The sequence below is a fragment of the Panthera uncia genome (genome assembly GCF_023721935.1).
Source record: "Panthera uncia isolate 11264 chromosome B3 unlocalized genomic scaffold, Puncia_PCG_1.0 HiC_scaffold_1, whole genome shotgun sequence".
NCBI lineage: Eukaryota > Metazoa > Chordata > Mammalia > Carnivora > Felidae > Panthera > Panthera uncia.
This window is the reverse complement of record NW_026057582.1, coordinates 112,870,948-112,897,590: the sequence shown is the minus strand read 5'-3', so window position 1 is coordinate 112,897,590 and position 26,643 is coordinate 112,870,948. Positions and strand designations below refer to the sequence as shown.

Genomic DNA, 26,643 nt, shown 5'->3' with positions numbered 1-26,643 from the left:
GGACTTCCAACACTGCAGTGTCCTCTCCGAGGCTCTCCCACTCTCCCGGACTGACCAGAGCAGGCGAGGCCTCCCACTGTTCTAGAAAGTATCTGGATAACCTTCCCCTGAGCGTAAGGTCAGGCAGCAGGAGAACCCAGGCTTGCCAAGGTCCTATCGCTGGCTTCCTCTGTTCCCTGCTTAGCCACTCACTTCCCCCATTCCCTCTGTTCTCCCACGAAAGGGATCACAGGCTGCAAAGACTGACCTTGACTCACAGCTGTGCACCGCCACTTTCAGTGTTTCAGCAAATGCTAACTAAGCATCCACTATCCATCAGGCTGGGGAACCAGAGACCAGCAAGCCCCAGTCCCTGCCTCTGAGGACTTGCCCTTAACCTCTTCTTGCCCTTAACCGGGCTGGGTGGTCCTCAGGTAGAGGGTCTACCTGCCCAGCATGTGGCCCGGCACCTGGCACCCATCTCCACCTGACCACCTGGGGTCTGTAGAAAACTATAGGCTCTGGCTCTGCCTCGTTCACCCTACACTCCGCCCTTTCATCACACAGCCAGTACTTCTTCCGGGTGAGCTGCTTTGCTATTAGTGTCTGGCTTGTGCAGGTGACAGAGCAGAGCCCTGCCGTCTGGGCTGTCGCCCCCAGCGTCCTGCTCCTCACCTGGGGACAGTGGGGCAGGGAGTGCTGCCCTCGAATGCACACAGCTCCCTTCACACCTGACTTCCCACCACATGCTGGCTGAAGTTTGTTCTGAGACAGAATCGGGGCAAGAATGGCCAAGAAAATGTGGGGGGTGGGGGGAGAGGAGAAAGGAACAAGGGGCATGGAGTGTGTGATTCAGGAGTCCAGAAGGTAGGGCACCTGAAAAATGAGGAAGGGAAGGGAAAGATGTCAATTATGCTGCCAAACTGGTATTTCCTCTTTCCTCTGTAAGGGTCACAGGCAGCCTGGGCCCTCCCGGAGGCTCCTGGAGGCTCAGAATGGAGATGCCATCTTCCGCCCAGATCGACATCCGGGGAGGTACCAGGGTGAAGGCTGAGCCCTTTAATTTAGACAGATCAAAAGGCTGGTGAGGAAGAGAAACACAGCAGCTGTGCCCGAAGGTCTCTGGCTCCTCCCCCTTGAACAAATGCTTTTCTTTTCTGACAGAGAACAGGGCACTCACTGCCTGTGGCAGTTTTTAGTCAGCTTGGTGAAGGTAAAGCCCTGTGTGGCTTTCTGGCCTTGAGACCCTTCCGGGTACCCGGAGGGGCCCCCACCCCAGTCCTGGGGTGTGGTGGGCCCGAGTGGAGCCGGGAGGAGGGCCCTCAGCAGGAGGGCAGGGAGTGGAGAGTGGAGTCGGAGGCGGCGCTCACCCCTGCCGTTGATCCTGATTTTCATGGGCAGCTGGCGCGCCATGCTCAACAGGCTGCGCTGGAAGGCCTGCTGCACCAGGCGCTGCTCCTCCTCTGACAGCCGGGAGGCCTTCTTCTCCGGGGGCTCCCCTGACTCCAGCCGCTCCCGCAGCTGCTCCAGCGCGGCCGTCCGGGGCCCGGCCTGCTGGCCTGCCAAGGTCACGGGCACAGCCAGGCGGTTTGGCACAGGCACCGTCGTCACTGGGACTCCATCACCTGGCAAAGGCACCAGAGCGGCACAGACCTCGCACCTGACGACGGGCTCTCCCACTCCCTCCCTGTCCCCCTCCTCCCCCCTCCCTGGCCCCTGCAGACCTTTCCTGAGAGTGGCTGCTGGGGATATCCGAGGGCTGCTGGCATTGGCGCCACTGCTGGAGCCCAGCCCGAGGATGGGGAAGCGGATCTTGGGTGGGGAGAGCAGGGCGGGGGCCCCGGCGGTGGCAGCAGTGGCAGCAGCAGGCGAGTAGCCAAAGAGGGAGGAGCTGTAGCTGGGCCGCCGGCCCTCCCGCCGGTTGCCGTCGATGGCTGCCTGGAGCTCGGCCGGGGAGCTCAAGGCTTTTTTCTCACACTCGTAGGCATAGAGATACTTCATGTACCTGGAGGAGAGGAAGCAAGCGAGGAGAATAATCCAAAACGGCTCCAGACGCCGCCCAGTGTAAGTTTCTGGGTCTCTGTGGGGCAGGCCTCTAGGACACAGGGTCACTTGGCAGAAGAGAAAGGTCCAGGGCCCGCCAGCTGCTACTCAACCCTGTCCTGATCTCTGCTCCACTCAGAGGCACCATTCTTTCAGGGAAATAAAGCATATCTCCACTCATGTTTCATGTGTGTTTTGGTGCTGTGTTAGTACCCTGGGAGAAAGGTTTTGCAATGTCTTCCTGGCTCCTGGGACGTCCTAACCATTCTGAGTCATGCTGCTCGGATAGGAGTGATTTGTCCCACTGTGCGTGGACCCGGAAGTGCTGTCCGTCCTTGCATCAGATGTCCCAAGAGCCTCAAGAGAAGGACTGCTGTACTGGTTACAGTGCTATCCCCGACTCCTGCTGGAAGAGTTCCAAAGATAAAGCCCTCCCACTTCTCAACAAGGCTATGACGTACTGACTCACAGATGCTCATTCCATATTCTTTAGAGAGCAACATCCAGCATGCTCCAAAGAATCGATGCCCCTCAGGCTACTCTTGGTTCCCCTGCTCCTGTTACCCTCGGAATCAGTTCACATGGTTGCAAAAACGGGTCCCACATCCCGGTCCTCTGTGGCCGGGCGCGCAGAATGTCAGGTAGGAATGGCTAAGGCTTAGGGTGGGGGTGCGTGGGGGAGACGATGTCCCAGAAGGAGTGGATGCGGGGCCAGAAGCCCAGGGGTGAATCTCAGCTCAACTATTATCTCTGAGACTCAGTTTTTGTTTTCTGAAAAATGGCATAACACCTACTTCACGGAGTTAATGGTGAGGCCCGAAAGAAAGAGAATGGCAAAGTAGCCTAGGAACATACTTGGGAAATGGTGGCTCTCATCCTTACTCAGGTCTAGAGAGGGACTCCTCTCAGAAAGTTCCTGGCTGCGTTGGGAATTCCTCTCATCTTGCTCACTGTACAGTGGAATTTCCTTCCTTCCTTCCTCTCCTCTAGGTTAAAACATCCCTATTCTCCAGCCTCAGCTTCCTTTCCCTAGGGCCCTGGCCACTCACTGGGTCCTCAGGGTAAAGGCGGCGCTGGTGATCGATGTGGGCAGGTTCAGGCCTTTGGTGATCTCCCGCCAGATTTTTTTGTTGATGATCTCCACCAGGCCCCCCTTCTCCGTCACCAGCTTATACAGCATATAAAGGTCCAGGATCTGCTTGGCCATGATGGGGATTCGGTTGATGGGAGTCCCTGTGATTGTCCAAATAGAGAAACAGAGAGTTGTGTTATCAAGCAGAGAAAGAAGACATATCCATGGGCCCACCTTTTGCTGAGTTAGAAATATGTTCACGAATCTGCTTTAATCTGACTCCAACTCCCAAAGCTGGAAGCTATCAGACAGACTAGCTGCCAGTTCTCCTTGGGATGAGCAGACAGGTCCATCTCACAGGCTTTGTGGTCTTGCTTAAGACATTAGTCTTTCTGGGTATGTTTTCCCTTTATTTTTATTTTTTTGGCTACGAAGATGAGTCCAGATTCTTTCCTAATGATGTGGCCACTCACATTCCTCTCGAGCCTTCAGAAGCCACTCGGCTGTCCCACCACCCACCTGCACAGCTCCCTGGGTGTCTCTTTCGTAGCTCTACATGCACTTTATAACAGTGTTTTCATTTGCATACTGTCTGCTTCCCCCTCTCCTGTGGCAGGATGGAGAAATGTTTTCTCTCCTGGGTCCCCACCAAGTCAAAGGAGCCGCTGGACACACAAGTCTCCAGGGGGATAAAAAGCCACTCAATGGTTCTCTCCCCACTAATCACTCCACCCCCTCCCTGGCCTCTGCAAGAGGGAGGGTCAGAGCAGCTTCCGCTACTGGCCCCGAAGGGAAGTGAGAGGAGCCAGGGACTTGATTAGGAAACCTGGCACCAGGCAGGAAGGCCCACTAATGAGCACCAGGGGACGGCAGGGAGGGCGGGGCTGGGGTCCTTTCACAGGCGGCTGGGATGCTCGTCAGGAGGCGTGATGGATGACTGTCATTTGGCAGCCTCAGGATTAATGATCTGGAGGTCAGAGGGGAGAATTCCGCAGGGAAGGGTCACCGTCCAGGGCAGGGTATGAGACTTGTTGCCTTTTGATGGCAAACTCCTTTTACTGTACACAGGCTGCTCTCCTCTGCCTTGGCCCCCTCCCACTGCCCCAGTCTTGCTGAGGTCTCACTGCCTGCCTGGTGGACGGTGAGCCAGCTTGGTTTTCGAGAAGTGCTGTTTATTTCAGCTCTTCCTGCTTCTTTCCCCTCAAGGAATGCCATTTTCTTCCTAGCCCTGGAACACTGGCCTCATCAACTCTTTTACAGGATAATGCAAGCTAGAGGCACGAAGAGCAAACAGCCTGAGCATGAACATGTATGTGGAGCTGGATGGCAGCACCAGGCCTCTTTTCTAAGTGTGGGGAGGGGGCAGGAGGTCTGGAAGAACTTTTGTCTTGATCAGCTGGTCCTTAGAGGGTCAAAACAAAAAGGGGTCATAGTGTTAGATCCAAAGATTCACAGGTAAAATATGCAGAGGACTGTGGGTACACTGCCAAGACACATAGTTTGTGTTGGTTCACTTTTTCTCCCTGTGTTCTGGGCAGTGAACCTGATTCTGGACGTAAACACGAGAGCCTGGTATGGCAGAACTGGTCTCCTGGAAGGACAGGGCTAAGGTCCACGTCCTTCGGGAGGCCTGTCTGCCGAAGCACACTCATGGCCCAGGTGAGTTCACACCCTCATGGCATCGCCCAGACTCTGGAAGGACCACTCCCAAGGCCCCCTCGCATTTGCAGAAGCTTCCTGGACATCTTCACAGTGACCCGTTCCCTTCCAAGTCAGAATGTTCACACTGAGCTTACCCTTATCCCCAAGCCAGCCCGTCCTCTCCCATCACTTCCTTTTCCTTCCAGCACCACCATCATCCTCTGAAGTCTTGGGCAGCACCGGCTCCTCTTCTCTCCCCTATCGCCCCTCTTGAGGTTGTTAGGAGGCTCCACTGATCCTTCCTTTGAGGCACTTCTCAAACGTATCTGCCTTCCCAGCCCACGGCGGCCTCTTTACCCATGCGTTCACCCTGAGCATGGCTGCCACCACAGCCCTGGCATCCTTGTTCAACACCTACAGACTCTTATGCCTGCCCATCCCGCCCCACAAGCCCAGTCTCATCACCTGGGGCCCCAACACCCCTTAAAAGGTTACCTACAAAGTATTTCAAGCATCCCAACAACTCACTCTCACTCACTAGCTGGGTCCCCTCATGACACTCCCCAAACCAGGCCCATTTCTCCTCCATGGTTTGTTTGGTGTTCTCCCTCATCAAGCCTAACATGACCTGCCTCTGCTCAAGTCCTCTCCATAGTGGCCTTCAGGAAGAATCTTCTAGCTATCCTAGTTCACAGGGATTTCTTCTCTCTCCGAATTCCTGTTATGACGCCTACAAGTTCAGCGATACTTAGTCTCTGATCATTTTACCTATGTTCACTGGGTAGCCCAGGACGACTGTCAGCTCTGTGAAGGCAGAGACTGTTTCTCCTTCACCATCTCTTAAATGTTATAGTGTGTAATAAGTTAAACTACTGTGCAGGTTGGAAAAAAAAAATGCTCCTCAGAGTCATAGCTACTAGCTCTGGGTTACCCAACTTGGCATCTCAGATGCATTTCCGTAATGCTTGCAGTGCGCCCGCCAGACCTGTCACCAGCATCAAGTCAGGTGTCTGAGGCCGACAACCCTGAACAGAAGTCACTGTCTCCTCAGGTCCCAGCGGGCTCATTAGGGTCACGACCCTTAGTAAACAAACTGGGGGAATGGAAGCCCAGGGTTGTTAAGGTCTTTGCGTCCAGGTCCCACGAAAAGTGGACAGGCAGCAGAAGGATGGATGGAGAGTTGGGGGGGGGGGTGGTTTTGAGAAGGTAAAGAGACCATGAACACGTTCAGTGGGGTCAAAGAGAAGGGGCAGCATGTGTTAAAGAGTGGAGGGCAGCCGGGTCTGGGCTATACACAGACGGGTGCGGCTGAGTGTGTAACCAACCACGAGGCAGGGCTTGCCCAGCTGATGGGAGTGCTGTCCTCCAACCGTCACAGATGGGAGCTATGTATCTGGTTTTCGAAATCCATTTGCAAATGGCCTTCATAATTTACACGATTTTCATTACAATCTCCGATGCTGGTAAATCTTCAAACGTAAACAGTGTATTGTACTTTTGGACACGGTCATTTATGGAGGCAAGCCAGGAGAATAGAAAGTGACCAAGCTGTTTATACTGATTTTGTTTGAAGATGAGGTGTAGCTATGAACCATGAAAGGTTCTCAGGTGTAGCTCACATGGCCTCTGGAGGCTATTCCCTAGTCATCACTGGACTGTCTAGCCATTTGACATGGCTTCTTTGAGAGACAACATTACAGATGTAGAAATTTCATGAAAAGTTAGTGTTTTGATAGTCACACAGAATGTGACTGCATGAGGCTGAGAACTGTTCAGGGTAGGGGAAACAGAGGTAGGTATAGGAGCTGAGGCGACAAGAAAGGGGCACAGTGGCACGTGAAGTCATAGGCCGTAAATCTAACCAAAAAGTGACCTCGTCCCAGCACCCCTGGGGAGAAAGCACAGGTCTGGGATACAGCTGGCACCCTGGTGCAGAGACGAGTGGGTAAGGGGGCAGGGTGCTATCTTCCCAGAGTCTGGCGCTCGGTGAAACTGCTGAAAATAGTTCCCAGGGTAGGAGGCACCCCGATACTGTCAGAAACAAAGCTGAGACTATTCTGAGTGCTAGATGTAGAGGACGGTACGGTTTTCTCACACTGTCCAGACAATCCATACACAAAACCTGCGCTGGCTTCAAGACAAACGACAGAAACAGGACCCTCAGACTGGTCTGTCTCTGCAGGCTGCCCTGTGCTTAACGGACCTGGCAGCCATCTCCCTTGCCTCAAGGAGACTCAGCTATGAAGAGAGATGGGGGAAGGCCTTGTAGTGGAGTTTACCTTCTGAACAAGAAAGAGGACCAATATATCATACTGGGGAGTGGGGACGAGGGACTGACATACTCGGGTCTCAGTGTCTCCATCTGTGAAATGAGGAATTTGGGCTAGATGCCTTTCAGTCCTATGAGTCTATGAATAAAAACTTAAAACAAAAATGGATAGATTTTTTTATATAAATAAATAAAAAAATGATTATTGCCGAAGGGAGGGTGAGTTGGTTTTAGGAGCTTGCCTGAATTATGGAATAATGTTGCCCAGTGACTTTAGGTGGATGGTTTAGGAACTTGTCCTATGGAGGCCCCTGTGTGGCTAAGGACCACGGCCATACGCTCTTCCCCCAGCCTTGCAGGGAAGAGGGGTGTCTCTGGCTTGCTCTCTGGGCTGGATTATATCTTCCTCTAAGGAGGCTCTTCACCTGGAAGGTAACAGATCTCTGTCCACAATAAGAGCAAAAACAACCTGCAGAGAACCAGGAAGGAGGCAAATGGCCTTTGCAAGAGCACTTCGTGGGTCACTAGCGTTGGCCCTGCAGGAGGCTGAATCTCCACCCCCATCAGGCCTCCCAGAGGGGGCGTGAGCACCTGATGGGGGAGCCTGTGTACTGTCAGTCACTGCTATCAAAGCAGGAGCTAGGATTGAGGGTAATTAATCATGCTCCCTCTGACAGGAATCCAGGGCCTTATCTGTACCCCAAGAAATGCCGCTGGTCTCCAGTTCCCTCCTCAATAAAGGAGACTGACAGTTCCAACAAAGAGGGCCCTTATCAGATTTCAGCCAGGGAGCCTGAGGCAGCCCAAGGGACTACGCAGAAAGGCTTTTATGAGGGCCAGGGACCCAGAGAGGCTGTGGAGCTCCTGGGGCTTTAACCCTTGGGTGGTGGGAACGCCGCTGGGGCACGGCACTAGCAAGGCCAAAGCTGTCATTGGGAACTTCCAGATACATGGAGCCAAAGAAAAGCTGCTCCCTGGTACTTCGCTCTCCTTCCTGCCACTCAAGACTGCGGAGATAGGGGGAAGGGGTAGGGGTGAGGGCGGAGGGAGGAGACAGCCTCCTTGGGCGCTGGAGACAAAGATGGGAGGTGGCACATCCACCCCACCACAGAAAATGGGCCTGTTCCAACGAAGACGAGACACAGTCAGGGGCGGGGACCCCAGACAGTCACATGGCTGCCTTCCCGCCCGCTGATCAGGGGTGAGGGCCCAGGACCCAGGACGTGGCCCTGCCAAGGACCCTCGCTGTTTTTTCCTGGCTTTGAAAATGATCATTAATCATTTCCACTGCCTGTCAAGAGAGCCGGGCGGTCGACTGGAGAGCCTAAAAGAATTAAGGCCCGTGTTAAGCGGGGGTGTGCACGGGCAGACGGACAGGCTTCCTGCCCATTCCTCTGCATATTCATTCCTTCTCTGGTCCTGCCGCCCAGGAACAGGCAAAGAAACGACGGGTGATTTTTCTCCCAACTTGTTTATGTAGAAAATACCTCACGCCAGGAGACGGGGCAGCCGTGTCTGGCAGCGTTCGGTGCAGCGTGTGGCTGACTGTCCCACAAAACAGAGCAGAGGCAAGATGCTCAAGCGTCCCAGTACTGGACTGACAGGTATCTTTAAGCTCTACTTTCGGTTTCCCACCGAGTGGGTCCAGCAGATACACACCACAGTGCGCTCATCTTAATACACAGCTCACTGGATTTCTGCTTCTGTGTACACCCCTGTAACCACTTCTCAGATCTAAATACAGAACATTTCCAGCACCCCAGAAAATTCTCATGCCCCTTCCCAATCAATACGCATTCCCCACCTCTTCTCTCCCAGGAGGTAGCCATCACCCTGACATGTGTCACCACCACAGGTGATATGCTTGAACTTTACATACGTGTAATCACGTAATATCTACCCTTGTGTGTCTGGCTTCTTTTGCTCAACATTAGGCCTATGAGATCCCTCCAGTGCGTACAGCAGTTCGTTCCTTTTTATTGCTGCGCACTATTCCACTGTGTGACTATGGCACCATTTATCTGTCCATTCTACTGCTGATGGACATTGGGGTTCTTTCCAGTTTTTGGCTCTAATAAATGGTACTGCTCTGAATATTCTTGAGATGTCTTTCAGTGAACACAGCATTCATTTCTTTGGGAATACACCTACGAGTGGAATTAATGAATGACAGGGTTTGGCATATGCTCAGCTACAGTAAACACTACCAAATAAATTTCCAGAGTGGTTATGCCCATTTATATTGCCAGCAGCAATGCATGGGAGTACTGGAGGGACCACAACCTGAGAGGTTAAATGTTAAACTCCTCAACTTAAAAAAAAAAAAAAAAAAAAAAGTTTATTTATTTTAAGAGAGAGTATGCATGTGGGAGCAGGGGAGGGCCAAGGGGGCAGGGACAGGGAGAAGGAGAGAAAGAGAGAGAGAGAGAGAGAAAGAGAGAGAGAGAGAGAAAGAGAGAGAGAGAGAGAGAGAGAGAGAGAGAGAGAGAGAATCCCAAGCAGGCTCCACAAGCTATATCAGTGCAGAGCCTGACTCAGGGCTCAAACTCGAAAGCCGTGAGATCATGACCTGAGGCCAAAATCAAGACTCAGGACGCTTAACCGACTGAGCCACCCAGGTGCCCCAAACTCCTCACCCTTTTTGATACTCTAGCTCAGGCTAATTGCTTTAGGTGAAGTTCAATGTGCAATGCTGTGTTCTACTATGGCTTGTAAGGTCAAGGCCGTGCCGTCTCCTTCCTTAAAAACTATGTTCAGAGAAGTTGGTCAAGGAGTTAGAAGGAGGTGGATCATCATGTCTTCTCTGCTTTCTCTGACTGCTGCTGACCAACAGACCTAGCTGGTGTCTCCAGGAGAGGGGGTGGAAAGCTGGCTGGGGAAAGGTACAAGAACTCAAGGGCCTTTTGGCCTAGGCAGTTCATGACTGTCTTCTATTGCCAAACCATGCCACTGGCTTCTCAATGCTCAGTAGATCTTCTCACCATGTAAGTGGACCAAATCCTTGCTTTAGACTATTCCTACATCAACCCTTGAATGAGGTATTAAGTATTAGCTCACTTGGAACAAAGAAGGGCAAACTATCAACTCAATTTTACCAAGTGCTAAAGTATCAGTAAAAGATCTGGAGGGGAAGAGGCTGAATTTAATGACAAAATTGGGCTCTTCAAATTAATCATGCCCTCCAAAAACCAGGATCCCTTCCTATTATTAGGAATAACTGAATAGATATAGGATATTAAATGACTATTGTAAGTGGGAAAAAAAGGGGGAAAAAACCCAGTATATTAATAGTTGGAACACCTGGGGAGAGAAAAAGATTTGGCTTCAAACAAAGGCCAATCATGAGACAAATATTTGCATTTTAGACTTTCATTTGGTGCTAAAGTTAGAAAACGAAGCCCCAAAGCCTATTTCATCTGACAGAGACACGTATTTTAGTCTATCAGGAAGAGTGTCCATGGCATAGACCATTTACTGCAAGTTACAAAGAATATATGAGAAACTGCTTCCACCAAAAGGCAGAGCGATATATGTCATGAACATTTCCTTGCCTGAGATGGATAGATAAGCACACAACAGAAGGAAAAACACTCAAATCGCACTTTGAGGCAGACCAAGCCCTTTTCCCACAGTAAATTCTTTGTATACACACATCAAAAACAGATTCAACAATCCATCTGGGAAAACCAAGGTCAGTTTGCAGCCTTGAACAGAACTAGTTGGGGGAGGAGGGCAGTTCTCCGGGTGAGGGCTTGACAAAGTTCGTCCTCTATGTGACTAAGCAGCTCACTTACCTGGTGTGCCTGGCTAGGGCAGGGAGAGCAGAGCCTTGTTCGGGGGTGCTCTGGGTGCGTGTAAGATGCGTTAGACCTTCCCTCTCCCGTGCCCCCCATCCCCCCATCCTGCCTTGACAGATGGCAGCCTCTGTGCTACTGTGAATCGTCACATCTGCCCTTCCCTGAGAGGCGGGCCCTACCCTGAGATGAAGACCTCTCTCACGCGAACAGTCCTACCCCCGTGTTAATCAGCTAGATGCTGTCAGACTCTACCACACACTGGCCTGCGGAGGCAGACCAGCATTCTCTGTGGGGCTCAGAAGGCTGAAGGCAAGACAAAGCCTGCCCACTGCCTGAACAGGAAGCGACGGAGATGCTGGCACAAGGGGCTGTTTCTCAAAGGCGCTGCAGGAGAGGGAAAGAGCACTGGCCTGGAGTTGGGGGACAAGTGCTAAGTCGGCTCTGTGACCTTAGGCAAGTCACTTAACCTGGTAACTTTTGCTCTCGCTACCCCTCAGAGCTAGAGCTGTGCGGAGCGGCAGATCAGAAAATGGGTTGAAAGGGGTCTATAAAACACATGGGATAATAAAAATAACAGCAAAATCATCCTCTTTCTCCTCTTTGATGACATATTTCTTTCTGTTTCACCACCTAGGGAACAAGCTTTTCTTCCTCACTGTCGGAGAATGGAACTGTTTATAAGCCCTTGCTTATCAGACTTCCAAATTAGTCCCCCTCCAGCCTACCTAGACTTCCCCCTGGAAAATCTAACACGGAATGAGATCTCAGAAACCATCCATAGTCAGTTCAATTAGCCAGAGAATTTTACTTACAATGATTTGGCTTTATTTTTTGCAAAGAAACGCGTGTGTATTTTCTACATAGGCGCATGTGTGTGCACACAGCAAAAGGTAATAAGCAAGAAGGGGCATCAGAACTCTGAAATCTAACCCGTCTTTCCAGAGAAACATGGGTGGGGGTCAAGATCAAAAGCAACTTGTTTAATTCAATTTGGCTTAGGCATGGAAAGGGGAGAAGTACTTGTTTTTGGGGGGTCCTCAGTATAGTTTTCTTTTTTAAATACTTTTTAAAAAAAATTTAACATTTATTTCTTTTTGAGAGACAGAGAGAGACAGAGCGTGAGCAGGGGAGAGACAGAGAGGGAGGGAGACACTGAACCCGAAGCAGGCTCCAGGCTCCGAGCTGGCAGCACAGAGCCCGACGCGGGGCTCGTACTATGGACAGCAAAATCATGACCTGAGCCAAAGTCGAACGCTTAACCAACTGAGCCACCCAGGCGCCCCCTCAGTATTGTTTTTACACAACTGTTTCGACAGAAAATTGCTATCTTTTTGGTAAGTGAGGGTGACCTGTTGTTGGTAGTGCAAAAGACACAATCATGGACATGATACAAAACACAGAACTTGGAAGAAGCTTCCAGATTAACTCGAATTGAACCCTCACATTTTACACATAAGGAATCTGTGGCCCCCAGAAGGAGAATGCTTTGCTCCCGATCATGGAGATGGGTGGGGCGCGAGCCTGGCCCTGCACCCCGTCTACAGCTCTTTCCCCTGCCATGTGCCTGCCGACAGGGCCACAGCGGCTGTTTCCCAAGGCAGGCAGGAGACAGCCCGACAACGCGGCGCTGCCTCGGCCTCTTCTCAGGCTCCTTCTGGGGCAGCTTGTTCTGCTGGTGGGGGAGGGGACCATCGGCCCAGAAACCAAGGTGCCCGGAGCTGAAAGGCCCATCTGTGGCAGTCAATTCACCCGAACACGTTAACAAGCGAGGGAGACGCTGCACAAAGCAGCAGTTACGGCCTGGCCCCTCTGCCGCTGGACAGCCGTTTATCACCTGCAGCTGCACTCGCTGGGCAGCCTGCTGGGCGCTGCCTCCCTTGCAGCCCTGTCTGCTTCCCCTGCAGTGCAGCCTGCCGTGTCAAAGCTGCCCGGCCCCACTCACTGTCCAGGTGGGAGTCACCAAGCCTTTCAAACCCAGGCCATCTTCAGTGGCTCCTGTGAAATCTATGTTTGTCCTTCCCCTTGGCCCTGGAGGAGGAGTCGCTGCCCTGCTGCCGGGATCTCTGAGGCTTTTCCTCCGACCCAGCTAACGATACCTGGCTCCTGAGTGTCCCAGACACTCCGATTTGGGAGTGACGAAACCAGTCACAAATGTCTAAGGGCCCTTGGTCTCACCACTGTGTGAAGAGGGAAGACGGCAAGCGTCACATGAATAAAACTGTGATCTGCTCCGAGCCCTCTTGGGCCACACAATCTAGTTTACAGCCTTAGATGCTAGTTTTCCAGAGAGGAGACCACTGTGAGTTTAAAGGGAACAACCTCCATAATGTCTCTGTGCCTCATTCTCCCCTCTCTGCCCCCATCACCCCTGCTTGCCACGCACGGCAAGCTTCCTGAAGGCCCAGCTCTGGTGACGCGCCCCATGTTTTATGTCCACAGACTAAAGTGCTAACTTCTCGGCCAGCCACGGCTCTTCACAATCTGGTGCCAGTTGACTCACCCAGGCCACAGACAATGAAGGATTCTTCCAGCTGTGCCTGGCCCATGGGTGCCACCACGCTTCTGCCTCCACCTGTGTGGGTCTTCCACCTGTTACCTCCAATGCGGTGGAGGTGCAGAGGCCTCCCCTGTACCCCAGCCCAGAACAGGGGCCCGGCACGCACTCTTCTGGCACTTGGCCACAGGAGGGGCGCCTGTGATATTGCCTGGCACAGGCCCCCACCACCCTCAGGTAGGGCTACCTGAGTGGAGGGAAGATGATTTCCATAAAGAATTTCTCTGTGAAGGAAATTTTAGAACTTCACCCTCTTTCCCATCTTTCTAGCAGTGGTTCTCAATGGGGAAGGCGTGGTTTTCTTCCCCAGGGGACATTTACAATATCTAGAAATATTTTTGGTTATCATGACTTGGGGGGGGGGTGCCCCTATAGCAAAGGACTGTCCAGTCCCCAAAGTAAATATGCTGAGGCTGAGAAACCTTGTATTTGGGTAACTAACAAATTGCAAAATGGACTCCACTGTTTCCTTCCTACAGGTGATGCCAGCAAACAGTGAAATACCTAACGTAAGTGGTGAGGACAGAAAAAGATTTGCCCAGGGGCGCCTGGGTGGCTCAGTCGGTTAAGCGCCCGACTTTGGCTCAGGTCATGATCTTCCGGACTGTGAGAGCCTGCGTCGGGCTCTGTGCTGTCATAACAGCTCAGAGCCTGGAGCCTACTTCAGATTCTGTGTCTCCCTGCTCCTTCCGCACTCATGCTCTGTCTCTTTCCCTCCTCTCTCTCTCTCAAAAAATACACATTAAAAAAAAAGAAAGAAAGAAGAAAAAGATTTGCCCAGCCTGAATAACCATAAACTGACACGATCAAAGGGAGTCACTCACTCCTGCTTCGGGGTCCCTGAGAAATATCCTAGATGGCAGTGTGGCAGTCCCCTGTTTCAGGGTCCCTGAGAAATATCCTAGATGGCACTGTGGCAGTCCCCAGCTGCCACAGCATGGCAAGCTTCTCGGCACACGCTGCTTTCTACTGCTGACTTCAGATTACAGGGCGGCTACCCAGAGCGGGGCAGCTCAGCCTTCCTGCGTGGGGCCAGCTAAGTGCAGAAAACCTGAGTTAGGACTGCTTGCACGGCAAACACATCTTGAGCACCTCCCTGTACGGTCCTGTGTGAGCACCGGGGACACAAAGAAATGATAAAGTGGCTGTCCTCAAGGAGCTCCTAGTCTACTGGGGACACAGAGTAGTAAACAAATAATTTCCGACATTCACTCTTGGCGAGGATGATCTAACTTCCATTTTCCTTTAAAAATCCTTCTGGGAAGGGAGACAATAAAGTAGAAAAGAAAGCAGTGGAGCCACACTGCTGATTAAAATCTATATTGCTGTGGCAGCCCCTCTGAGACGAGATCAGCTCCTGGGTTTGCACCAGCTGGGCTTGTGGAGCTTGTAAATAATTAAAAGGTAATTGGAAGGGAGACCAAAGTATTAAGTGGATTTTTCTCTCTCAGGGCAACCAGGGAGTTTCACTGCTGCCAGTCACATTATCTTTGGGGATTATATTCTTGTTTTGCATTGGCACATGCAGCTCCAGATAGCAGCTGGAGGAGTAAACTGTGGGCTGCCTGGACGGCTCTGAGAGGCTTGGAGATGGGAGGACACGGAGACACCAAACTTCCTACTACCTCTGTAAGCAAACCAGCAGTAACACGCACGCTACTAGGACAGCAGTGAGGCTTTACAAGGTAAAGGAAGAGGAAGGAGGAGAGAGGGGGAAGGGTGTGCTGGGGGGTTGGGGGAGAAGAGGGAGAGGAAGGAGTTAACGCAGAATAGTACCTGCTGGGGGCTGCCATTATAGCTCAGCCTAGGATAAAGAGGAAGATTTCATTCCCGGGTCTCAATAAAGGAGCAGACACAGAAACCAAGGGATACACAATCAGACATAGGCAGGGTCCCAGGCAGGAGGCTGGTGGGAACAGCTGTGCTGTGTGGCTCTGTCCTGAGGGTGATGAAGGTGGAACTACACAGGTTGCTGAGGACCTCCTAGAGAGGCTGGCTTTCTGGCCATGCTTCCTGAGGGCTAACCTGGCTGGTGAACTCATTGCTATGACAGGACATAAAGCCAGGAAGTTGAGTCCCTGGGCTCAAGACTCAGTCCCACCAGGGTCCAAAGTGGAGATGGCTGGGGAGTGGGAGTGAGAAGGAGAGAAGGACAGAGAAGTGAGAAGGCGCATTATAAAGTAGGTGCCCATGCAGAGCGCCCCAAACCAAGCCACGGGGTGCAAAAACCAGAGCCAATGGATAAGAAAAAACGAGTTAGCCTTTCCTTTTCACGGATCATTTCAGACCCTCTCAACAAATCCTGAGAGCCCTCTAGTCTTTTACTGGCCTTTCTCAGTGTCTGCAGGACTAGGTACACCAAGAGGAAACCTGACATACTAGTTTAAGTGATGCCCAAAGTTGGTATGAGGCTAAGAAAAAAGTACATTTGAATTTAAAATAACACCAGAGAGGCCGGTTAATCAGAAGAGAGCAACAAAAATAAGGCAGGACCAAATTTAGATGGATCATTCCATTTATTTTCTGCCAAGGCCCTCTCTGTCCTCTTCAATCTGGTTGTCGACTACTCTGCTAGGTCAGAACCACTCAGCAGTAAGTGCCTCTTGTTCTCCTGGGCTAAGATGCCAGCACTCTGCAGGGAGAATGGCTAACAGTGACTTACACACAGTAAGCACTCAATATTCACTGAGTTGAAAAACTGAGGAGACTGCACACTCACCCCTCTTCTGCATAAAGATGAAGAGGTCATCCAGGAACTCTTTCCTTTCCGGATCACCGTCCAGTTCATACAGCTGCAATCCCGGTCCCCCAGAAAAAAACACAATGAAAAATTCCATCTAATGCAGGAAGATTTCCACCCGAGATACACAACCATCTATCTGTATGACTACAAATGTGACTCACGGGCCATTCCCGTCCTTATTCCTTGGGGATCAGATTTAACAACCCACTGCAGAGCTGCCCCATTCATTATCACAAAGGAGACATTACAGACCTTGGCAAAATCTCGAGAGATCTCTCTTCCCCGGCCTCCGTCCGCATCATCACTCCAGGCCAAACCACCATTCTAAAGGAGAACAAAGCACAGAGTTCAGAAGGGAATAGGAGAGTGACGGAGGACAAGGCAATCTTTTAGGGCAAAGATGAAGACCCTGAGCAATTGTGCTATCTTGGCTCAGACTGTAAAAGACTCCTCAGGTAACCACCTCTGCTGCTCTTACAGGGACATCTTGTTCTTTCGCTTTCAGTAATGGTTCCAAAGTAAGAGGGAGTCAGGTGGAAGAATCAGGTCCAGTTGTTGGAGGAGGGTGGGTGTTACTTATCCTTGATAATCCTAGAAGAGGAGGAGACAAAGGCCCAACTTTCTGAGAACCTGTTCATCCCTAGCTGATCCTCCTGAAGCCATCACTCTGAGCTGTCCCACTTTTCTTCAGGTTCTACACGGCATGTGTGTTTGTATGATTTTATGGCACGTTTGTATACTACATAGCATGCTGTAAAGCCACGTGACCACTCGAAGTGGAGGATAAAGGATCACAGATGGCAGGCCCTGAAGTTCTGGTCTCTCCACTAAACCTCACCACTGGAAGCTGGAAGTCTAGTGACCAGAACTCCCTAGTGATAGGACAGCCTTCAGAGTTTGACGTTATTCCCAAGGTATACAGACTGTGCCCCTGGGATGAAATTCATTTCCATTAGAGAAATAATGAAAACCTAATCCTAATTTAATTGATTGGGTTAAACCAACACCATTCAGCCAATTAGGAGGAAATAGCAAATACACCCTTGTTTATGTTCCTGGAACCTGCTTCCTGCCTTTATTCAGTTGGGTAACTCTTACTCCTTAGATTAGGCAACATATTCTGGGGGAAGCCTTCCCTTCACTCTCGGCTGCACTAAGTATTCTGGAAGAAATCGCTATACATTTTGGGCTTAGAATTTAACATACTTTGGAATTATCTATCATCCTCACCCTATCGTAAGCTCCTTGAAAGCAAAAGTTTCTCATCCATCTTTGTACCCCCAGCATAGAGCACATTGCTGGCACTTAACAGGCCCCAGCGAATGCCTGATGAACTATAATCACTGCTAAAAGGCCTTAACTGGCTATTTGAGTCAATTAGGCACCTCTTCAAAAAATATACACACATACCATACAGAAGAGTCAAACAGGCCCCCTGCCAGTGGGGAATATGAAATGTCACAGTAGAAGTCTACACTGGTCAGTGGAGGACCCAGTGGATGGGACTGGATGCACCAAGCCTGTCACTCTCTCATTTCTCCCCGAGGACTTCGGGCACATGCGCAGGCACTGGGGCGTGTAAATGGTTGGGGAGGGGCATCCGGGGATGGGGAGCAGGGGTTTCCTGGGAGGACATTCTTTGGACTGCATAGGGATCTCGCTGTAAAACCTTGTCAGTAACATAAAAGCCTGGTCTAATTCCCTTCTTTTCTATCTTCCCCTCTAATCAAGCTTGCCCGAAAGCAGGAGGTATTATTTATTCAGTTATATTCTGGGACCATACTTTGCCTCCCCTACTCAAAGAGGGCTCTGAGATGTAGACCCACTTCCTGACAGTAGCAATTTAGTACACCGTGAGGTAAGTATAACCAAGAAGAAGTGACACTCTGTCAGCTGAAATGAAACAGGCTACACCAAATTGTTTCCCTGCTTATCTCACAAAAGATGTGTGTAAGGAAGTGCTCAGTAAATGCTATCTGACTGTGCACTCATCATCTCCCCAGGCAGACGTTGTTAGAGATCTCTCTACAGCTCTTCGGCTCAGGGAAGCCAATAACCAAGCGGGAGAAACACTATTTAAAAAAAAAAAAAAAAAAAAAAAAAAAGCTAAGATTCAGCCCCACATTGTAATTACAGTCAACAGAAATCTGGTATCATCTGGTGGGAACCAGCACAATGAATAATCAAGATGAATTATGCCTGTCGGGTCAGCAAACCCAGACAGAGTTACAGTCCCCCTTTCAAAAGATGCAGTAGGTTGCCCTAATGCCCAGTGATTTTGTTTGAGCCAGTAATTCCTGCTGGAAAGTCAATTATCCCGGGAGCCCCTATCGGCTGAAAGACATTTAATGGGGGATCACTGCCGCTTCTGTTATGTCAGCTGTTTACTGTGGCAGCTCAATTCCCAACTCTCTCCAGCTAGAGATCTGAAGCACAGGAGGATTTTTTCTCTATCAGTCACCAAGAGAGATGAAAACACAGCTTTTTGCTAATTACAATAACTTCCAGGCACTCAGAATGCTCACTCAGAAACTATTTAACACTCAGCTGGGTGAGGAGGACAGAATCCACAACCTAGAATTCAGACAGGGCTTTCCACAGCAGGAGAGGAGTGTAAAAACAAGCACATCAGTACAACCACTGTGTGACTATGTGTGAAAATAAACACCCAAGTGCGAGAGCTCAGCTCAGGAACAGAGGAGAAGGGTGGGGGCTGGGGGTTGTCATGACCCCTTGGCTTTCTCCAGCTCTGCTTAGACATCAGAACCCAAGTGGTGGGAGAATCAGACCTCGCACTAGCTGTGGCTCACTAAATATGAAACACTTGCAAATCTGCTTAGCTATGGGATTTTAGCCTAACACCCCTAGCTCAGTGACCACAGAAGACAGGGAAATTTGCCAGAACGGGACGGAAAGAGGACACTCAACTCTTTGGGCAATGCTACCATTTGACCCATTCCACAGATAGGAATTTTAGTTATGATTTAAAGAAAACACAGGAAGGGCACCTGGGTGGCTCAGTTGGTTAAGCATCCGACTCTTGGCTTAGGTCATGATCTCATGGTTTGTGGGATCGAGTCCCATGTCGGGCTCAGCGCTGACAGCAGGGAGCCTGCTTGGGATTCTCTCTTCCTGTCCCTCCTCTGCTCGCTCATGTGCAAGCATGCGTGTGTGCTCTCTCTCTCAATAAACATAAAAAAAAAAAAAAAAAAAACCCACAGGGGAGTGGAGTTGTTTTCTTTTGTCCGAGGCTGGGATGGGTCATTACTTAATTTAAAATATTCAGTTGGGGCTGAGGAGAAAATGTCCGCTCTCTTTGCATGACTCTCTTGGTCTTGGGGCAGTTAAACCCTACTTCACAAGATTTTCTGGCTGCAGTGAGAGTAATTCCTGGCTCTGCCCGCCCTTCACAGTCTAGCCTGAATGCTGTTCCTCCACGAAGACTCTCGCTTCTGCCCACCAGGCAGAATTGATGCCTTTCTCCTCTGGGCTATCACCGGATGTGCTGGTTACTTGCGTCCCGCCTACATCCCCAGTCTGTGTGTGTCCCCTCGAGTCTGTGCACATCCCATCAGGGTATCCCCAGCCTCTAGTACAGAGAAAGCATGGGCACGTTTACTGAAAGGCAGGAATGGACTCCCCCATGGGACCTCCAACCCCACAACTCCTCTGTTCTCTCCTCCTTTCATGGGGAGGACTGCAGGCTTCAGCACTCTGATCAACTACTGTAAAAACATAGCTCACTTCAAGCTGACGTGTGGGTTTCTTGGCCTCTCACCAGGCTGTGGGTGTGACTGCTCGAAGCCCAGCGATGACTTCTGTCTTGGATGCTGAGCATGGTGGGGAGGAGAGTGAGGAGTGGCAGAGGTGAGCGTGGGGGACACACATCCAAAAGGAGCTAGCTCCACAGTTTAGGGGGGGTCCCCGAGAAAAGCATTTCAGTTGAAGGGCCGCTGCATGCAAGGCTACCGGCCAGGGGAACAGGCTCTGTTACCATGAGGGCTGCAGGCAGTAGTGAGTGGTCACTTACTGCCATTTACAACCTTCCCAGCCTCTCCTACTTAAGACCTCTCTTAAAAGCTTTGATCTCACCAGGAGCTCACAGGAAACTGACAGTTTGTTCCCAAATACCCATCCAAGGCTAGCTGTGGTTGCTATATCCACATTCAGTTTATTTTTCCCAGGGAAGCACAGTGTCGTGCCTTTAAATCCCTCAAAAATGGGAGTGGAAGAAGGCTGGGGGAAGGAAGGGAAGCTAATGTTTGGGCATCTTCTGTGCAGCGAGGACTGGGCCAGGGGCTTAACAAGCATTTTCTCACTGAATTGTATGATGTAGGGGTAGTGATTTTAGAGATGGGAAAACAGTGGCTCAAAGAGAGCAAGCTGCTTAAGTGGCCCAGGGTCTCAGAGCTTCCCAGTGGCAGTGCCAACATGCAAACGCAGGTCTGGCTCTCTTTGTCACGCCGTCCTGCCTTGTGGGTGGAAGAAACAGCAGAGAGTGTTCCGGGTGTGACATCGGGAAAGGAGAGAGGGAGGAGAAGAAGAAGAAAATCCTCTGGTCACAAAACCCTACACTGCCAAGTCATGGCCCTTTTAGTCCCAGATTCATCTCCTAGGTTTCACCTGGCAAGTGTAGCCAACCAGGAAACTAGCCCTCAGGCATCACCTGCCCGGGGGACTTATCTGGGGGTACTGGGATAAGAACTGCTAACCTTTCACCACTACCTCCAAAACAGAACATCCTGGGTAGGAAGGGACCCATCTTCCCCCAGGGGACAGGACACCAGGGGAAAGAGAAAGAGAGATAAGCAGGTTACGCCTCTGAGAGGGCGGCAGAATATGGCACCTAGCACTGTGAACATGCACATAAAAGGCCTTCAAACAATAATGAATCAAAGTCTAACCTGACTGCTCCTCAAAATTAAAACAGTGCTTCCCCAACACTTCAACCTGGAAGATCCAGAAGACAGAGGGATAATGTATTCACTCTTTGAAAATCTAAAAGGCTGCCTTGGAGAAGAGGACGCAAGGTGTTGTTGTTTCTTTTCCTTTTTTCCATAAAGCCCCAGAGGGCAGAACTAGAGTTACGGGGCAGAAATTACCCAGGTCGACAGAAGAAGGACTTCTCTAGCAATCAGAACTGCCCAGTCACGGAGGGGGCCTTCTCAGGAGGTGGGCAGCTTCCTGTCCCGGGATGGCCATCTGTCTGGGACGTCACGCTGTGGAATCCAACATGGGACAGGGTTGGATGAGAGGGCTTCTAGGGGCCCTTTCTGTCCTGAGCAGCAAAGACCCTATGACAAACTCATTCAACACTGATTTCCTGAGAACCCAGCCCAGGGAGAGCATTGTGCAAGCTGCTGAGAATACCCCTACTCCCCAAAAAGTGATTCTCCCTGCTGGGAGTTTTACCATGGAGTTGGAAAAACAAGCTGGACACAGAGCATTGAACAGAGCAAGTCAAAGTACCAAAACACAAAGTGCTCAGGAGGTGGAAGAAAGGAGAGCTCCTCAGAGGTGGAGATAAAGCCGGCATGGAAGAATGGGTTGAGGGGAGATTTACAGTGTAAATGAGCACAGAGTGGGGGGATAAACAAGGCATGTTTTGGCAGGGAGGATTCAAGTCTGAATAGTTGAGGTGGGAACAGGCTGTGAAATGCCTTGAATACCAGGAGGAAATTTAAACTCTGAACTGTGAACAGGAGGGAGGCAGTGATGTTTTCTGAGCAGAAAATAAATGATTAAACCAGTGTTTTAGAAGATTTTAATGGCCTACTTTGGTTGGGAAAAAATAGAAATCTAAAAACGTATGTAGACACCTAATCGGGTTGAGACTATGCGGGATTTTCACTTTCCAATTTTTCATTATATCATTCCCGTACGAACATGTGATCACCTAGGATATGCTAGAAACTGTGTAAAGTTCTGAGGCAAAAAGAGCAAGACAGTTAGGAGCCTCTGACCTCCTGGAGCTTGCAGTCTAATGGAGAGGGAGAGATGATTAAAAAAACAATTGTTTATTTTTTCTAGATTAACTTTTGAATGATGTGTCAAGCAAGACCCATCACTTGCTCTCCCCCCTTCTCCCTTGACCCCAGTGAAGAAAATCTGGATTGCACTGAAATTATGAAACAGTTCAGTGAACTGACACCTTCACAATATTTAGCCTTTCTAGTAAGGGGGCAGTATGACTCTTCACGTAACAAAATATGCTTTGGCCCGCATAACGTTTTGCAATGCAGATACACTACTTTTGTAAAATGCACGGAAGACCGGAGAGGAAAGCCAGCACAGGGGGTGGCAGGCTGTGTGGTAGTCCATGCAGAGAGCCTAGGGTAGGGGTAGGGGACAGCAGGACCAGGGAGAAAAGAAAAGTCTTGGGAAGAAGCAGCCAAGTCAGAGAATTAACTGGATCTGGACTAAGGGGACAAAAGGGAAAGGATAAATGTGAACCTTATCCTAAGAAAGGTTCTAATGGGAATGGAAAGACACTGGGCAAGTAATCATACAGGAATAGACCACTATCTCTGGTGCTGGTGGTAAGAGTGTGCGGGAAAGAAAGGTGGGGGGAGGGGAGAGAAGACAGAGAATATTCCACAACCCTGGAACAAGCCAGGTTATGGCAGCTGGCACCAGCAAGAGCCAAGCTTCTGGTGGGGAGAAAGGGAGAAATTCAACCAGTGTTTCCTGACCCAAGAAGGCTACCTTGGGCCTTTCTTTTTACTGGGATTTGGAAGGAGAAGAAAAAAAAAAAAAAAAAAAAAAAGCCCAACCAGACCACGCCTCCAAGATCTTAGGAGCCAGCACTACATTCCTTAGAGCTGTACCTCCCCAGAGACAGGAGCGCCTGACTTTAAAAGCAATTAAGTATCTAGGCTATTTTAGGATTACTCCTTGACCACCTGGAATATCTTATTAAAGCACAGCTCAGATGTCCAAAGCAATTTTAGTTCCCATTCCTCACTCCTCCCCAAGGCAAGAGTTAACCCTTTCCTTCAGGTTTAAAGTGCAGAGGCTAAGTCACCAACTCTTCATCTGTGCTCCCCATATTCTGAAACCTCCAAGAAACTGTCATGTCCTTCATACATACTTCAGATAACTTTTGCAGAGATTCTTGAGTGTTCTCTAAAGACATAGAACAGTAATGTGTTTCCTTTCTGTCTACTCTCTATAATCTAATAGATTCTGAACCCCAAGGTCAAGGATCTGGGCAAATTCCTGGGGGCTGAATCTCAAGGTAGTCATTAGGAAAATAACTAGACTTCAAAGGGGCTGATCTCAAAAACTCATGGACACTATTTAATTGCTTTGAAATATAAAATGTAACTAAAGTACTTGGGCTGAATATTGCTGTTGTTACTATTGTAATTTTTTTTTTTTTTTTTTTTTTTTAAATAAGCAACTTACCTTTTCATTGGCTAGCCCTTGGCTCTGCAGGTATCATCTATGCTCACTGTGACTGCTCTACTGCTGGCCAGGTTGATGTTGCTGGAATGTTAAAAGCTCAATTCCCAGATCTTGGTAGGAAGAAAAAAAAAACATCTTTGCCCTCGCACCAGTTTTAACTGGTTCCAGGAGGTAATGAGACATGCACAAGGGGGTAATGGGCAGGATTATACGAGAATCCTAAAAGGAGATTGAAGCCCCAGGAAGTAAAACAGATATTGTTATAAGCAACACTGTTGGACTACAAAACCCTCCTGATAAGATCAGGATTACTGCTCTTAGCTAAATCGCTCAGGCCTTGGAAACACCAGAGTTATAATTATCAGATGCACACCTTCCGCTGTCAGGTAACTTTAGCAGGAACCAGAAAGCACCTCCCCTCCTCTTACTAGCAGCAAAGATCAATTGAAAGTCGGTGGCTTGGAAAAAGAGCTAAGGGACACTTTCTTGATTAAGCAGTAGAAAGGAGGAGGAGGGGAGGAGGGGAGAGGGCAGCAGTCCTACCTTGCCATCTAGGCACACCATCCCTCCAGGCAATACTTAAGAGTGCCCAGAAATGGGGTGTTCCTACAAAATGAGGAAGAAACTCGGAAGTGCGGTGCTGGCGATGAGGATACCCCTATGCCAAAGAGTGGACCGGCCCTGCCAAGTCTAAGTCTGCCACAGAGCCAACTGCCAGCTCCTTTTCTCAGCAGAGTTCCGCACGCTTATTCCGCCCTGTAAGCTATCTGCCCCCTGAACTTCCATACTGGCTCCTGCCATCCATTTAAACCACAGAGCTCAGCCAGCCAGCAGTGTTGTGAACGGAGGAAAACACCTCATCTGACCTTCCTAACGGAAGGGAAAATTGAGATCTGAAGACGTTAGGAAACATGCCCAAGATCAGTGCTTTCAGAAATGCTTTTTTAAATGAAACTTTTTTCAAGCTACATTTTAAATTTAATTTTATTATTTTATTTAAGTTTATTTATTTTGAGAGAGCAGAGAGAGTGTGAGCAGGGGAGGGGCAAAGAGAGAGGAAGAGGGAGAATCCCAAGCAGGTTTGGCACTATCAGCACAGAGCCTGACGTAGGGCTTGAACTCATGACACTGTGACATCATGACCTGAGCTGATATCAAGAGTCGAAGGCTTAACTGACTGAGCCACCCAGGAGCCTCTAAAGCCACATTAAAAAAAAAAAAAAAAGATTTTGTTTTTAAGTCATCTCTACACCCAATGCAGGGCTCGAACTCACAACCCTGAGATCAAGAGTCGCACGCTCCAACTGAGCCAGCCTGGTGCCTCCAAGCAACATATTTTAAATGTATAGAAAGAACACATTTTTAAAAAATGCTATGACAAATTATTTTATAAAGTAAAAAAAAAAAAAAGAAAACTTCTTTCGTTTCAAGCTTGGTATTCCACGGAGAGGGTTTCCTCACACCAAAGGCAGCTGCACTTTGTGTTCAAAAGTCGGCCCCACGTGTAGTTTTGAAAACTTCTCCTAAGGTTCTCCCAACCCCACAGCCCCATCTTGGGGGGGGGGGGGTGTGTGGCACCACGATGTGTACACGTCCTGACTCTGATGCCTGCTGCCCCGTGCTGCCTGCCACCTCTCCTAGCTGTCTTCTCTCATACACAGCAACTTGCTCCTCTGTGAGGCCAGGGCACCAGCAAAGGGCCCGGCAGGTGGCAGGGGCTCAAATGAATGTCAGTGCCCGAAGAACAAGCCACAGGCATAGACTTAGGAGGATCCCCACAGGCTAAGTGACGAACTGGGGGGCAACAAATACTTAAAAGAAGGTGGGCTTCAAGTTCTAAAAATACAATTCTAAAAAAGGGACCTAGAAGGCAATAGAAACCATTTTCTAAAGTCAGCAGTTTAATTTTAAGGTTCAAGAGGAAAACAGAAGTGTATACATTAAAAAAAAAAATAAGAGCCCATTATACATATTCAATTTTACAAATTAGCAAAACTTTAAAAAATGATAAGATTTGGGGCGCCTGGGTGGCTCAGTCGGTTAAGCATCCAACTTTGGCTTAGGTCATGATCTCACAGTTGGTGAGTTCATGCCCCACATCGGGCTCTGTGTGGTTGGCGCAGAGCCTGCTTCAGATCCTCTGTCTCCCTCTCTGTCTCTCTCCTACTCTCTCACTCTCAAAGATAAATAAACATTAAAAAAAATTTTTTTAATGATAAAACTCAATGATAACAAGGGGTTGGGGCAATGGGATCTCCTTTATTCCCATAATAGAAATATAAAAACAACAGGACTTTTCCAGAAAGTCACTTGTCTTAAAATGGCATCACGGGGTGCCTGGGTGGCTCAGTCCATTAAGCGTCTGACTCTTGATTTCAGCTCAGGCCGTGATCTCACGGTTGATGAGTATGAGTCCTGCATCAGGCTCTGTGCTGACAGTGGCAGAGCCTGCTTGGGATTCTCTATCTCTCTGCCCTTTCCCCATTCAAGTGCACATGCACGCACTCTCTCTCTCTCTTAAAATAAATAAACTTAAACCCTAACGCTAACAGTAATTGAGTACTCACCACGTGCCAGGCCCTGTTCCGGTATTTCATGTGTATTAAACATTTAAGCCTCAGTAGAATTCTGAGGGGGTGGGGGTACTATTATTACTTCCATTTTTCAGATGAGAAAACCAAGGCATAAGGAAGGTATAGGAAACACCTTGTAGAAGGTTGCAAAGCAATGGAACAGAGGAGTCGAGAATCAAATGCAGGCAACACATCTTTAAGTCTCTGCTTTTAACTGCTTCACTATCTAGTCTCCCCCTGATCTTAGAATTCTGTTCTCCAATTCTACCCTAAATAACCAGAAATACAGTCAGTTTTATTTATAATAGCAAAAAATTGGAAATAGCCTAGATATCTGACATTTACAGGCAACTCATGAAGGTGCTATCCATGTGACAGACGTCGTGCAATTAAAACATTCAATCCCCACTTCATATCCTTCCCATTAATTCCAAATTAAGGAAAGAGCCCAAATGTCCATCAACTGATGAATGGATAAAGAAGATGTGGAAAGCATAAGAGACTGTTAAAAACTGAGAACAAACTGAGGGTTGATGGGGGGTGGGAGGGAGGGCAGGGTGGGAGG

At 49.5% G+C, this 26,643-nt stretch overlaps 1 protein-coding gene and 1 long non-coding RNA gene across 5 annotated transcripts in view; one reads left to right on the top strand and one right to left on the bottom strand.

Moving 5' to 3' along the window:
• ARID3B (AT-rich interaction domain 3B) overlaps positions 1 to 26,643 on the bottom strand; it is a 58,410-nt gene that overhangs the window by 4,587 nt on the left and 27,180 nt on the right. For all 4 annotated transcript variants that reach the window (XM_049613864.1, XM_049613865.1, XM_049613866.1 and 1 more), the window contains exons 3-7: positions 16,351 to 16,422; positions 16,075 to 16,147; positions 3,072 to 3,255; positions 1,704 to 1,984; positions 1,350 to 1,604 (exon numbers count right to left, since the gene is read on the bottom strand). In XM_049613864.1, the coding sequence (XP_049469821.1) occupies positions 1,350 to 1,604; positions 1,704 to 1,984; positions 3,072 to 3,255; positions 16,075 to 16,147; positions 16,351 to 16,422 (865 nt within the window). The remainder of the gene's footprint in view (positions 1 to 1,349; positions 1,605 to 1,703; positions 1,985 to 3,071; positions 3,256 to 16,074; positions 16,148 to 16,350; positions 16,423 to 26,643) is intronic.
• Positions 4,332 to 7,125, top strand: LOC125910153 (uncharacterized). Its single transcript, XR_007453872.1, has 3 exons — positions 4,332 to 4,403; positions 4,633 to 4,753; positions 6,918 to 7,125. It is a non-coding gene; the product is annotated as an uncharacterized LOC125910153 (long non-coding RNA).